The sequence below is a fragment of the Gopherus evgoodei genome, chromosome 1, assembly GCF_007399415.2.
Source record: "Gopherus evgoodei ecotype Sinaloan lineage chromosome 1, rGopEvg1_v1.p, whole genome shotgun sequence".
In the NCBI taxonomy this organism is placed as follows: Eukaryota; Metazoa; Chordata; order Testudines; family Testudinidae; genus Gopherus; species Gopherus evgoodei.
In genome coordinates, this window is record NC_044322.1 from 162071241 (window position 1) to 162086491 (window position 15251).

General features: G+C 43.1%; 1 protein-coding gene across 1 annotated transcript in view; it reads right to left on the bottom strand.

Moving 5' to 3' along the window:
* Positions 1-408: 408 nt before the first annotated feature.
* The window catches only part of IGSF5 (immunoglobulin superfamily member 5), a 47243-nt gene continuing 32400 nt past the window's right edge, over positions 409-15251 (bottom strand). The window contains 1 exon segment of the mRNA XM_030552224.1: positions 409-1120. Within this exon segment, the coding sequence (XP_030408084.1) occupies positions 1025-1120 (96 nt within the window). The 3' untranslated portion in view covers positions 409-1024.

Consider the following 15251-nt stretch of genomic DNA (forward strand, 5'->3'; position numbering starts at 1 on the left):
CAGCTGAAAATTGAAAAAGTTTCATCCCATAATTTTTGGCTGAAAACCAAAACTTTGTCCTTGATCATGCCACTTTATGCCTCATGTGAGTTGTAGTTCAGGTCCATCATGCCCCCCTTTTTCCTTATAGGCCAAGCTCCCTGGTCAGACTACATCTCCCATGATGCACCACAGTCTCCCACCTTGATGAGCCACTGTGATGCATCATGAGACAATCTGGCCAGAATAAGCCAAGAGAGGTGTCTGGCTAGAGAACTCAGCTTGTAGAGAAGAACAGGGAAATGACACATCCAAACTTCAGCTCTCCTAAGGCATTGCTACATGAATTCTGAATCAACATTTTTCAGCTGTTTTTCAATCAAAAACTGATAATTTTTTTGCTTTTATGTGTTTGCTTTTTTTGACAAAGTTGAAGTTTTCTTTAGAAAATGGACACTTTTTGCAAAAAAAAATTTTGATTGAAAATCCTCAACCAGCCCTATTGGAAATCTTGGCTTATATTAGGAAATAAGAAATGGAAACGTTTGTTGATGATGGAGCTTGGGATGATCAGAAAGTATAAATTAAATAATATAAAAGCAACATTATACTACCCAGCAATAGATTTTGCTGTTCCGGACTAATAAATCTCCAGTTTATATAATCTCTGATCTTTCAGTTGGATCTGGGTGAGCAAACCTTTGTGCTCACGTGGAGCCTTACTGACTTCCATGGGACTCCACTACGTGGCCCCTTGCCATTGGGAAGCCCCCTGAGAGTCAGTGGAGCTCTGCAAGGTGCACCTGCCTGAATCCTATTACAGGATCAGGTCCATCATTTGTATATAGAATTTTGTTGAAAATGTGTATGTTAAAGTCAAGATTGTTATTTCTTCTTGGTAGAAATTGTTCATTATATAAAAAATAGATACATCTGTGGTCCTGTTTTCAAATATAAGTGAAATTATGGTGATCTTTATGAGTTGCAGGAAGTCATCCAAAGGTGTAAATTTCAGTGATACAGGAACCTCAAAGGGCAGTAACTCCTATACAAGTGTCACGTTTCTGATTTTCGTTGGGTTGACTGGATAATCAGTAGGTCTTCGAGGTGATTCTCTGTTCTGCTGCACCTTATAAGGTACCTATGGATAATTAACAAACAATTATGTATTAGATTATATCAGAATGAAATCCATGCAGTGTCCCAAGTACTCAAAACCCAAGTATAAAGTAAAACAGCATCCGGAAGAAAGACTACACTTATTGGGGAAGGGATAGATCAATGGTTTGAGCATTGGTTTGCTAAATGCAATATTGTGAGTTCAATCCTTAAGGGGGCCATTTGGGGATTGGTTCTGCTTTGAGCAGGGAGCTGGACTAGATGATCTCCTGAGGTCCCTTCCAACCCTAATAATCTATGATTCTAAGTTTCACATGTGACACACTGATTGTAGAACTGACAATTCTGGCATTTGTTAATTAATCATTTGCAGTCTGAGAGCTGCTAGTACACCCTTGTAATCTGTACCTCTTTCAGCAAAAAATGGTTGAAATACCTCTTCTCTTATCTTTTTTACTGAAGCTATTCAACAAGCTGAAATAAAAGTAGGACTTCTGGCATTGCTCTCTTAATACTAAAATTAAAAATATTAAACATGTCAACCAAAGGGAAGCAATATTTTAGAGGTAGGTCACCTGACTTTGCAGTGTTGATTTAGGGTGGGATTTTCAAAAGGCATTGGCCTACCTCTGCTCCCATCGTAGGCAATGGGAATTTTACAATTGATCACAGCGGAGCCAGTTAGGTCTATGCTGAGCGCTTTTGGAAATCCTCCCCTAGAAGATTTGTGGTTAGCATAACAGACTTCCATTCTTAATTACATGAGTCTGTGCAAATATCATATGAAAGAGAAAAGACGAGGTAGAATAAGACTCAAAATCCTCAGCTACTGCAACCAAGACATATGTACTTCAGATTGTTAAACCTCAAAAAAATACAGAGATTTAAGAAAAATAGTTACATATTAAGGAGCTCCAAAGACAAGAAATTACTGCAAAATTATAATTGTGCAACTTTACAAATGTAGTTTCACAATTATAAATTATCAGGGAATTATAGCCAATGACCCAGGTCCTCAACTATGGCTGAGGAGCATACAGTGCAAATCAGGACAGGTGGAACAAAAAAAAGTTGGCTTTCAGCTCCCCAAACCCTGGACAATAATCTGTGTGCCAGTATGGTCCCTAGTGTGATTGACTCATAATAGGTCTGACCATAAGTCCACTGAAGTCAATGGGAATCTCTCCATTCACTTCAGTGGGGCTTTGGATCATATCCAAGATGAGGAAACTGAATCTCAGCTACTGAATAGCTATAGTTTGCTTGAGTCTAAAGTGTAAGTGCATGAAATCTATGTTCTTTTGGTATTCTGCCTGTATTTAACATCTTAAATAATGCATCTGGTACATATGAATTATTTAATAGGTCATAGAAGGAAATGTTAGATAACAAATGTGGACAGTATTGCTCCTGTATATAGCTTTGGATTTAATGGCTCCCAGCACCTCAAAAAAACCCACAGGATAAATACAATTATTCCAGGAACATGTCATAAGACAGCTGTCTTCTGTTTCAAACACGAGTCTGTTTCTTTTTTCTTCTGCATTACTGAAACATATGTTAGTTGCCAAATTTACCCACGTTTATTAACTATTTATTTCAATGGAGAGTGAGTAGTGCTTTCAGAAGTGACTGGGTGGCCCATCTCTGCTCAAGAGACCCTTTCAGGGACCTTTCTGCTGATCCCTGCTGATCTTAGCCTCTTGCAATTTAGCAACAATCTGAGGACTTTGCCTGTCTCCCCCAGCAGAGTCATGGCTCACTTGTAATTGCCAGAGTACAGGGGATCTTTCCTTTGGTCTCTGGTACCTATGAGAAGAATAGCTGATAGCAATTGTTCAGGTTATGGCCAAATAATACTGGGCATTTCTTGATACTTCAGTTACAGGTATGGTCATTATGTCAGACCATCTGAGACAAGTCACTTAAATAAAAGTACAGGATCGCTACCTGCAGAAAAATTTACAGATTTATAAAAGAAATGGTGCAGATGTAGCTGAAAAAATCGGAAGGCAAATGTTATGTTTGCAGAACGCAGCCACCTGCTTCTCAGATATTCTGGACTGCCCATCTAATATAAATCATATTGAAAAGATTAAACTTATAGTAGGAAGGTTCAGTTTGTTTGTTTGTTGCACGTAATAACCATGAAGTGTCATGTAGAGACAGAATTGCATAGTTCAAAACTGGCTCTGAACTTTCCCAACATATGGAATTTTTTTAAATCTGATGTTTAGCAAAGTGTAGACCCATGACATTTCCGTAGTTTTGTTGCATCAAAATATTTCACTGTGTTTGACTTTATTAAAAAGTCAATTGCACCAAACATTACTGTAGTATTATTGTAAGATACTGGGTTTGGGACCATTATTAGTGTAAGGGAAAATTGAGTAGGCCCAACTTTGACCAAATAACTTTGATTAAATAACTGTGCACAAGGAGCAGGAGAGAGAGAATGAAAAATGCCAGTCTTGCGAAATGTAACTGTAATCACTAGAAGCCTTAACAGCAAAAGTACAACCTGATAATAAACAGGAAAGCTTGTTGCTTTTGTATTCCTAATAAGGAGCTGTTTTTCTGTTTAAAAGGATATTATGAATGAAAAGTGTGTTTGACTAATATGGTTTTAAGCTATATAAGCTTCTGTGTTCCTTTGTTAAACAGACCAGCTAGGCTGGCTGTGTCTCCCTGCATGCTTGTAATAAAAGAGCCTCAGGCTGTTCTGATCCAAACACAATGTGTGGTAATTTTTCCACATCATTAGACAATGCCATACTAGAGTCAGTTTTTGCTGGTGGTGGTGGCTATTTTAATAAGGGTGAACTGACAGAGGCAGTCTTGAATAATGTTATGGCCAGATTGCCCTGGTACTAGGGCTCGTAGATAGGGAAGGGGAAGAGGAGTCTTCTGTTGCCTTGGAAATCCCATCCAAAGGTATGGACAATTGCAGTTCCCCCTTCTCCACCCAGAAAAGGCTGGGGCAGTATGTGCACTCCCACTGCAGGCACTATAGAAAGGGATTATGCCCCTAAAAGCACAATGGGCCTGCTTCAGTATTGCCCTGCATCTTGTGTATACATTTACACCAGTTTCAAGTGAATGAAAAGTGCGTGTAAAAGGCTATCACCCTGCTCCGGCTGAGTTTTACATTCACACTGCACTGATGTAAATGCCTACACACAGTGCAGTGAATTAGGCCCAGTGTCTGTGAGATTCCCCTACAGCCATGAGGCTCTACTCAGTCTGTGGCTGTACTATCTAGCCCCTGGCAATTTAGCATTCCCTAATGAAGATTTTAAAAGATCAGATGCATTGTACGGTTTCATACATGAAATTCAGAAACTTAGGAGCACAATAGTAACATCTTGATTTCAATCATTGTGTTATGGATGCCATGCCCTCAGCTTGGTTTGATTCAAAGCTTTTTCTTCTTTGGAATAATTCAGTACATATGTGTTTCCAGTCTTCACAGGATCCCTCTTGGACTTCATGATGATTAATGGTTTCATCGTCAATTATGTCTAACGTGCAGGGGAGAGAAGCAGTAGCAACAGTGAGGCTTGATTCATTTATTGAAGTATCTGATGCTGTATTATCAATGTTCTTAGATGGTCACAATGATCCCCTCTGTCAAATATGAAGCAAAATGGTAGAATTCCTTCTTCATAGCTTTAAATCTCTCTGCAGTCATAGCATGAAATTCTTTATCCATTGATGATTGTCAGTAAAAAGCATAAAACCACACATGCTGATTTATCAACTGCCCTCAAGGTTATTAAAAGTATAAAGCCTTTCTTATCACATTGGCTTGGTTGGGAGGAACTGGATACCAAATCAATCTTTCTGTCTATTACAGCTCTTCAACCACACAAAAGGAAGTAGTAGTCCATGCATGAAGCTAAGGATAAAACTGGTGCATGCAGAAGCTCACTTCAGGGTTGAATTCTTTAACTGTGTTTCTTTAATCAGTGAAAGAAAGATTTCAGCTAGTACAAGCACAGTGTAGTCATTTTAATTCCTATATGATATCAAGTAGATGAATGATGTGCACACATCTGCTATTATGAAACAGAGGTTTGAACTTCAAATGGATTTGACAGATGGCAGCTCCTCAGATGCAGATGCTATGCAAATGTGAGATGAGCTGAAGGCTCTGCCTATGTTACCCAGCCAAAGCTCCACCTCCAACGGCATTAGAACAAATTGCTGAAATTAATATAGTAGGCATGTTTCCAAGCATGTCCGTTTGCTTGACACACTCTACTGTACTCACAGCTGGAGCTACTGGGCAGCACACAGCTTAGAGGCCCAGTCCCTACTCAAGCAAAACTCTCCCTGCAATCAGTGGGGGTTTAACCAGCAGGTTCAGGCCTTTGTTATGGCTTGGCTTACAGTGAAAGGAGTCTGTGTGCTTGAATGCGTGGTGTGTCTTTAAAGAGGCTGACTGGGGGACCTTTTTGGAAGCTCTTCCAATCAGGTGCATTCCAGAGGTGGGACTGAGTGTAAGCCAGCTGGTAGATCAGGGTACATCTTCTGTTTGTTTTAGGTTTCAAGGTTACTTACCCACATTTGTTTCTTTTAATTCCAAATTTTATTTTAGTTATTTATTTCAATGGATAAATCAGCAAACAAGCAATTCAAATGCACCATATCACAACATCCACTATGATAAAAATCATGTCACAGAACAGACTGCCTCCATACCCTCAGTTGTGTAACACCGTCAGCCATACTCTCCTGCTCACCCTAAGTCACTCCTGCACATACCTAAAACAAGGTCATATAATCTTGCTCCCCGGCCTGGGCATCTGGGAAAAATGATCATCATTGTGTCTATTAACTGGAACTGCCTTTTCTTCAAATGTGTCATGTCCATTTCTTGTCCTATTAATAAAGATTCACTGGCCAATGAACATCATAACAGGACATACTCAATGGTACATTTCACCCTTAAATGTGAAGTTACTTGCTGTCATGGCTTGTATTTCTGTTTCATTGGCCTTTTAATTCAGTTTTGATAGTGCAGTTTTTCTTCTCAAACAAACCACAGAGTCCCTGTGTGGTTTATATTTAATGCAACAAGTGTGGCCATTACCCCAGCCTCATTCCATCATAAAACCATAACCGCAACTAACTAATATTTCTAATTTATATGCCGTCATTTGTAGTAATTAGAATGAAAACCAGATCCCTCCCTATTATTGGAACTATGACTCATGTTAGATTTAAAAATGAGGACTGCAGATATTATGCCAAATCCAAGCCTGCTGTAGCTCTACTGAAGGTAATTGACTTATGCTGAGGATGGATTTGGTCCACTCTACATATACAGATGATTTTACAAAATGATCATCTTGTCTATCAGAGACATTTATGGTATATTAAGTCGGCCAGTTATGGGGCTTGCTTACTAGAGCACCCAGTCCTGCAAGGTTCTGAGTGCTTTCAATGTCTGTTGAAATAAAGGGGAATTGAAGGAGCTCTGTACCTTACCGAGGGTGCTCAGCACCTTTACAATTGGCCCTTATAGCCCTTACTGGGGTAAAAAAGACCTGTGGTCCTGACCCATGTGCACTGATGTCAATGTAAGCACTTCAGTTGCGTGGACTTTGCATCATGCCATGTAGGACTGAAATCAGTGCTTCAAAGAAAGTGAAACAACCCTGAGGACCAAAGCTAAATGCATTGAGAGTATCTTAGTCCCAAAGCATAAATTTGGTCCATAGCTTACTCCTGTGACTGGGAACAAGAAGCACACTTCATTATCATCACTGACAGTAACAAAATATGCAATTAAACAGAATTCTGCAACTCTCATCTTCCTGTGGCCTTTCCTTAGCTAATATATTCACAGTGGAGACTTTCCAGTACCTCTGGACAGATGCCTTGGCCTCATCTTCTGCTTGCTGGTAATTTTCTCCTTAGCTCAATATTTATATTATTTTTAAACTGATAATGCTACAGCATTAGTTTTCCCTAGGATGATTTGCCAAATCTTTGCTTATGGTATGAATTGATCAGTGCAGTTACTGTGCAAAAGAACCAGTGTCCATAGTCTATGAACATTTTACATTAGTTTCTATTCTGATTAGATTAATTTATGACAGCTGTTGTCTGTGTTGTTCTATGTTGCCAGTTTATATAAAGAGACACTGTATGTTCCTGAGTGCTTTACTCCAAGGGGTAGGGAGCAAGGATTTCTATGTAAACAAAATCTTTGGTGCCAAATCCCATCCAGTAATTTAAAATAGCACCTTGTTAAGCATTGAAAAGTAAATGCCAAATCTGATGTCAACATGGTTTAAGATCCTAATCAGTAGCCTGATCCAAAGCCCATTGAAGTCAATAGGAGTTTTTCTACTGGCTGCATTGTGTGCTAGATTAGGCCCTAGATGCCTAACGCTTTGCATCTAATTTTCATGCCGGCTGGGGAATGTACTGTACAGAAGAAATGTTTAAATCAATCAGTACAGAATGTTACAATATGCTAACAGAAGGATTTATTTAAAGAAGGGAAATAAGACACAAACCTGGAACTCATAATAGAGGAAATGAAAAAGAAGAAGAACCCAACCTTCCTGATTATAATGGAGGAAAGGGGAGACAAAACCAACAATTTCCAGATCTGGAAGAAGGAGCAAAACAAAAGGTAGAAGGTCTGTAAAAACAAAAACAATGCCGCTGCACTTGATGGTATGAAAGATCACAGGGGCAGCTCCTAGATTGATGGATCTAAGGTTCAGGTGAGGGCTTCAGGTTTGTTCAGTCTTGAGTTGCTGCTGCTGGCCCCTGGACTGATGATTCCTGGATTACAGATGAGGCTCCTTTGGTTTCTGAGTCACTAGTTGGGGGGTTCTGGCCTGTGGATTTCTGAGTCCTTGACTGGGGTTGCTGACCCCCAGATTGTTTGGTCCTGACAGGAGGGTGCTGGTTCTTGATTTGCTGACCCTGGGGCTGGTGGATCCTGGGTTGCGGGTGCTGACTTCTGAGTGGTTGTTTGTTTGTTTGTAGATGCTGACCCTTTTGTTGCTGAGTTCTGGGATGCCGGGCCCTAGTGTGTGGGTGCTGGTGTCTGCGATGGTACAGGGTCTTGGTATGTGGATGCTGGCTTCTGGATTGCAGGGGCCTGGGGTAAATGATCCTTAAGTGAGGGGTCCTTATTTGCTGCCTCTTGTAGTTTTGTGACTTAGGTTGCTGCCTATGGTGATTAAGGCGATGCACAGGTGAAATGCAAGTGTGATACGGAAGAGAATGCGATGATCTGGGGACCTGAGTTGACTGCCACTTTACATGTGTTGAGATCTGTATGAGAAAAGGAAGCAGGTTATGATCAGAATGCGCGTTGAATCATCATATGATGATAGCCAACTTGTTTGTGGCTAGATCAGTACATGTGAATCCACAAGGAGTTGAAGACAAACATAAAGGTCAGAGCAATCCTATTTGTGGCCCTATAGTGCCTGAATGTGCAAGACCTCCTCTCAGTCCTCCTAAAATGTCAGTACTATGGGTATGATATTTATGATGGCTGCACACTACTTTATTTGCACTGCAGTGAGTACATTATGAACATAATAGTACTCACAATACTATTAGAGCACACATACAGTTTTGACTAGGAAAAATGCTAATATTTGGATTCAGATTCTATTCATTCTCAGTGACTGTGTTTGCATTAGAGTTGATCTCTCCAGGCATGAATACCATTAGAAAATGAAGCCCTGTCATCAAACCCTGCCCATCTCCTGCTGCCACTGCTGCTTCTGTTCTTCTTTCTGCTGATTCCTCGTGGTGTCACGGAAGCCAAGCACAGAGATCTCAATCCCTCCCTCCATCATCCAGGGATGGAGAGACAAGTACTTGGGTCTTCACTTCCCATTCTCTTTCCTTCAATGAGGGGGAGAAAATGTGTTCATTTCCTCTTCATTTTCCTCCAGGGAGGAAGAGCTGGAAGCTAGGTTCTTCACTCCCCTCACCTGTCCTTCATGGAAGGATTGCCAAAAGCCCAGATGTTTACTCATCCTCCTTTATCATCCAGGGACTGTGAGCCGGGTGCTGGGGTCTTCACTCCCATATCCTCCTGGAATGTGGAAACAATTCTTCACATAATTCCTCTCCCTCCCCTTTTTTCATTTCTATTAAAATACCCAGAAGAGCAATAGGGTAAGGAAGAAGAAAAGCCACCGGTAGTGTCTGCTGAACCTGGACAGAGAGAGACAAGCAAGAATCATAGATGCCTGTGCCAGGGATTGCAGTGGCAGGAGTGTAGAGGGCTACTGAACATGCTGTTTGGTTGAACAGTAATCACCCACCAAGAACAAATGCAGTTATATTGCTGGCCACCTGATATTTTTCCTGGTTGACAAGGCATTTAATATCTTGAATGAGCAGCCCAGTGTTTAACATGTGTGACATATTGGTACCTGCAGTAATTGATCAGTCAGTGTTCAAATGTGAACAATCTTTTGGCAAGAAGCCTTGTTTCTGAATCTGTAAGGGAAGACTATAAGAAAGCAGGTTTTGGGGGGGGGGGGAATCTTTCACCATGTTTGAGAATAATGTCATAGATTGAGTCCACAAATTGCAAAACCACCGTCTCTTCTGGAAAGGCTTCCTTACAAAATATTAAAACTGTTGTAATCAACCTATATAAGTTAGACACACAGAGGTGTACTGAGAAGCCAAAGGGCTAACGGGGCAATCTGTTGTGTTCAGATTGGGAATCTAGCCATGACCACCATGCTCAGAAGAGACAGTGGAAAGTGGAATTTCTGGAGTTTGTAAAGATGCACAAAGTGTCCTGTTGGGAAACTTGTACATCATGTGAAACCATATTCTACTGTGGAAGACCAAGACGTTGGTTAGATTGCTAAACATTCTCTCACCATATGTAAAATACCATTACAAAAAGTTTTCACCCTCAGAGTAATTCTTGACCTCTGTAAAAGAATGTGCCTGCAGTTACTGATGTAGAGGTAAACCTTTGGACCCTAAAGTTCAGAGTGGGGAAGGAACCTTGACATGGTGGTAGCCATGGGATTTTTAGGAACCAAAAGCCAGTAGGATTTTTTTTCTCCTTTCTAGCTGCTTGGAAAGCAGCCTGAAGGCAGAGGTGTTAAGTTTTTAACAAGGGTCTTTGTTAAGAGGAGGCTTCAAGCTGTGAGCAAACAGCCAGCAAAAGGAATTTACAAGCTGAATTGTTTTCTTTCTTTCTACCTCTTGGGTATAGCTAGTTAGAAGTCTCTGTTAACCAAGCAGCCCTGAGCTGAGTGTGGCCAGTACAAGGAAGCAGGAAAATGAATACTAGTGGAGCAACTAACAACTAGAGCTGGCTAGGCTAGAAGCAACAGAGAAAGGACAATGAACATAAGAGACAAATGAAACTAAAACAATTAGAAATAGCCAGAGAAGAGCTTGCCCACAAAAGAGTTATGGAGATGAAAGAAAAAGAGATGGAGATGAAAGAAAAAAAAGAGAAAGCCAAAGAGGCTGAACACCGGAGGGCTATGGAAATCCAGAGGGAGGCCCACCAGCAGGCCCTGGAATTAGCAAGGACTAAGCCGGATGTACCAGCCAACCCTAACAACCCTTCTCCAGGTACTGTTTCCCATCCCAGAAAATTCCCCCACCTACAAGGCAGGTGATGCCTTCTTAGAAAATTTTGAAAGGGCCTGCCATGGGTACAGCATCCCTACAGACAGTACATGACAGAGCTGAGGCCACAGTTCAGTGGACCCTTAGCAGAGGTGGCGGCTGAAATGCCTAAGGAACACATGAACGATTATAATCTTTTTCAAACCAAGGCCAGAATCAGAATGGGGCTAACACCTGAGCATGCCCGTTGGCGGTTTAGAGCCCTAACGTGGAAACCAGATGTGTCATTTACCCGGACACGCCTACCACATTGGAAAGAATTGGGAATGCCTGGATATCAGGAGCAAGCGCTAAATCTCTGGAAGAGCTGTCCTTCCTAATGCAATGGAGCAGTTCTTAGAGGGTGTTCCTGAGGAAACAGAAAGGTACATCCTAGATGGGAAGCCCAAAACTCTAACCGAGGCAGGGAGATTGGAGCCAGATGGGTGAAAGTGGCAAAAAAGAAAAAACTACTAGCAAGGGTAGCGAATATCAGAGGGGGCAAACCGAAAATAAACCCTATCACCGGGGGCTACCCAAGACCCCACCTACAACCCAAGGAAAGCCCCAGACACCCTATTGTCCACCTCACCAGTCTCCAGCAACCACCACGACCTAGTGACCAGTCAGCTGGGCCATGTTTTAAATGTAATGAACTGGGACATATAAAGGCCCACTGCCCCAAGAACCCCAACCGAGTTACAGTTCATTACACCACAATCACACCAAAGATCCCCAGACACAGATGCCTCTCAATACCCTCGGAGCGAAGAGAAACTTGATAGGTGGCGGAAAGAAGGTTATCGCGTGGAGGGGACACGGGGCACAAGTGTCAGCTATCCAGCAATCCTTAGTGGACCCCAAATTCATCAACCCAGAGGCCACAATTGACAACTTACACCCATTCATGTCAAATCTGTAAACTTGCTACAGCTGAGTTGCCTGTCCAGTACAAGGGCTGGTCAGGAATGTGGACATTTGCAGTCTCTGACAATTATCCCATCCCCATGCTACTGAGGGAATGACTTGGCCAGCCATGTGAAGCTGGCCAGAGGGTGGGAATGGTCACACGCAAGCCGGCCAAACAAGCTTCCACACCCCATCCCTGTTCCTGAGCCGTGCCACAAGGTCCCCGTCTGTGTTACCAGAGACCTTAGACAGAGGTGGTGGAACCGGATCCCCTGCCAACGACTGCAACAGCCATAGTGCATCCAGTCCCAGAACTGGAACTGGAAAAGCAACCAGCACTAGAACCGTTGCCAGCACTGACTCCAGCACTTGCAAACCCTGTACAACTCCAGCGCCAGAGGGCACCAGTGGGCCTGAACTGGCAGAAGCAGCAGACAACCCTACCCTATAGGCTCAGCCAGAGCCTGAAATATCACATAGTGCACCAGCGGAAAGCGGTTCACCATCAACGAAAACAACCCCATCACCTACATCACTTCCAGAGGGACCAAGCCCAAGTCCACAGTCTAAGGAGGAACTGATGTCTCCAGCCTCAAGGGACCAGTTCCAGTCTGAGCAGGAAGCTGATGACAGCCTTCAGAAAGCTTGGGTGGCGGCACAGAGCACCCAACTGCCTCTCAGCTCTTCTAACCGATCCCGGTTTGCTGTAGAACAAGGACTTTTATACAAGGAGACTCTTTCTGGTGGACACCAGGAAGACTGGCATCCTCAAAGACAGTTGGTAGTTCCAACTAAGTACCGGGGAAAGCTCTTGATCTTAGCTCATGATCATCCCAGTGGCCATTCTGGGGTGAATAGAACCAAAGACCGTTTGAGGAAGTCCTTCCACTGGGAGGGAATGGGCAAGGACGTTGCTAATTATGTCCGGTCTTGTGAGGTGTGCCAACGGGTGGGGAAGCTCCAAGACCAGGTCATAGCCCCTCTCCAGCCACTCCCCATAACTGAGGTCCCATTTCAGCGAGTAGCTGTGGATATTCTGGGTCCTTTCCCAAAAAAGACCTCCAGGGGAAAGCAGTACATACTGACTTTCATGGATTTTGCTATCCAATGGCCGGAAGCAGTAGCTCTAAGCAACACCAGGGCTAAAACTGTGTGCCAGGCCTTAGCAGACATTTTTGCCAGGGTAGGTTGGCCATCGGACATCCTTACAGATTCAGGAACTAATTTCCTGGCAGAGACCATGAAAAATCTGTGGGAAGCTCATGGGGTGAATCACTTGGTTGCCACCCCTTACCACCATCAAACCAATGGCCTGGTGGAGAGGTTTAATGGAACTTTGGGGGCCATGATACGTAAATTCGTAAATGAACATTCCAGTGATTGGGACCTAGTGTTGCAGTAGTTGCTTTTTGCCTACAGGGCTGTACCACATCCCAGTTTGGGGTTTTCACCATTCAAACTTGTATATGGCCATGAGATTAAGGGACCATTACAGTTGGTGAAGCAGCAATGGGAGGGGTTTACGCCTTCTCCGGGAATTAACTTTCTAGACTTTGTAAGCAACCTACAAAGCACCCTCCGACACTCTTTAGCTCTTGCTAAAGAAAACCTAAAGGATGCTCAGGAAGAGCAAAAGGCCTGGTATGATAAACATACCAGAAAGTGTTCCTTCAAAGTAGGGGACCAGGTTATGGTCTTGAAGGCGCAACAGGCCCATAAGATGGAAGCGTCATGGGAAGGGCCATTCACAGTCCAAGAGCGCCTGGGAGCTGTTAACTATCTCATAGCATTCCCCACCTCAACCCTAAATCCTAAGTGTACCATGTTAATTCTCTAAAGCCCTTTTATTCCAGAGACTTAAAGGTTTGTCAGTTTACAGCCCAGGGAGGAGATGATGCTGAGTCGCCTAAAGGTGTCTACTATGAAGGAAAAAGTGACGGTGGCGTGGAAGAGGTGAACCTCTCCACAACCCTGGAATGTCTGCAGTGGCAACAGATCAAGGAGCTGTGTACTAGCTTCGCCCCGATGTTCTCAGCCACCCCAGGATGGACCGAAAAGGCATACCACTCCATTGATACAGGTAATGCTCACCCAATTAGAACCCCACCCTACCGGGTGTCTCCTCATGCCCAAGCTGCTATAGAACGGGAGATCCAAAACATGCTACAGATGGGTATAATCCGCCCCTCTAACAGTGCATGGGCATCTCCAGTGGTTCTAGTTCCCAAACCAGATGGGGAAATACGTTTTTGCGTGGACTACCGTAAGCTAAATGCTGTAACTCATCCCGACAACTATCCAATGCCACGCACCGATGAGCTATTGGAGAAATTAGGACGTGCCCAGTTCATCTCTACATTAGACTTAATCAAGGGGTACTGGCAAGTACTGCTAGATGAACCCGCCAAGGAAAGGTCAGCCTTCATCACCCATGCAGGGGTGTATGAATTTAATGTGCTTCCTTTCGGGCTGCAAAATGCACCCGCCACCTTCCAAAGACTTGTAGATGGTCTCCTAGCAGGACTGGGAAATCTGCAGTGCCTACCTTGATGATGTGACCATTTCTGATTCATGGGCAGAACCCAAACACTTGGAAAAGTCTTTGAGCGCATCAGGCAGGCAGGACTAACTGTTAAGGCTCAAAAAGTGTCAAATAGGCCAAACAGAGTGACTTACCTTGGACCAGGTGGGTCAAGGAACGATAAACCCCCTACGGCCAAAGTGGATGCTATCCAAAAGTGGCCTGTCCCAAAGTCAAAGAAACAGGTCCAATCCTTCTTTAGCTTGGCCGGGTATTACAGGCGATGTTGTCCACACTACGCCAAATCACTGCCCCACTAACCGACCTGACCAAAGGAACAGCCAAGTGCAGTTAAAGTGACTGATGAGTGTCAGAAGGCCTTTAACCAGCTTAAGGCAACAGTCATGTCTGACCCTGTGCTAAGGGCCCCAGACTTTGACAACCATTCCTAGTAACCACAGATGCATCTGAGCGTGGTGTAGAGCAGTTTTAATGCAGGAATGGGCCTAGTCAGATTTCTCCTGATGTGTTTTCTCAGCAAGAAACTGTCTGGGAGGGAAAGCCACTGGTCAATCAGTGAAAAAGAATGCTACACCATTGTGTATGCCCTGGAAAAGCTACGCCCATACGTTTGGGGACAGCGTTTCTAGCTACAAACTGACCATGCTGCGCTAAAGTGGCTTCATACTGCCAAGGGAAACAATAAAAAACTTCTTCGGTGGAGTTTAGCTCTCCAAGATTTTAATTTCAAAATTCAACACATTTCAAGAGCTTCTAACAAAGTAGCTGATGCACTCTCCCATAAAAGTTTCCCAGAATCAACTGGTTAAAAATTGTCCTTAAAATGTGAAAAATCTTGTAGTTGTACATAATTAGTAGTATATGTAAAAGTGCATGTGTTTTATTAATCTGTTTATTCTAAAGTTCTAGGAAGAAATCATCGCCAGTGTGGTTCCACACTGTCTGAGATTTGGGGTGGGTGTCATAAACAGATAGTTAAGGGTTAATGTCTCTTTTACCTATAAAGGGTTAAGAAGCTCAGTAAACCTGGCTGACACCTGACCAGAGGACCAATAGGGGGACAAGATAC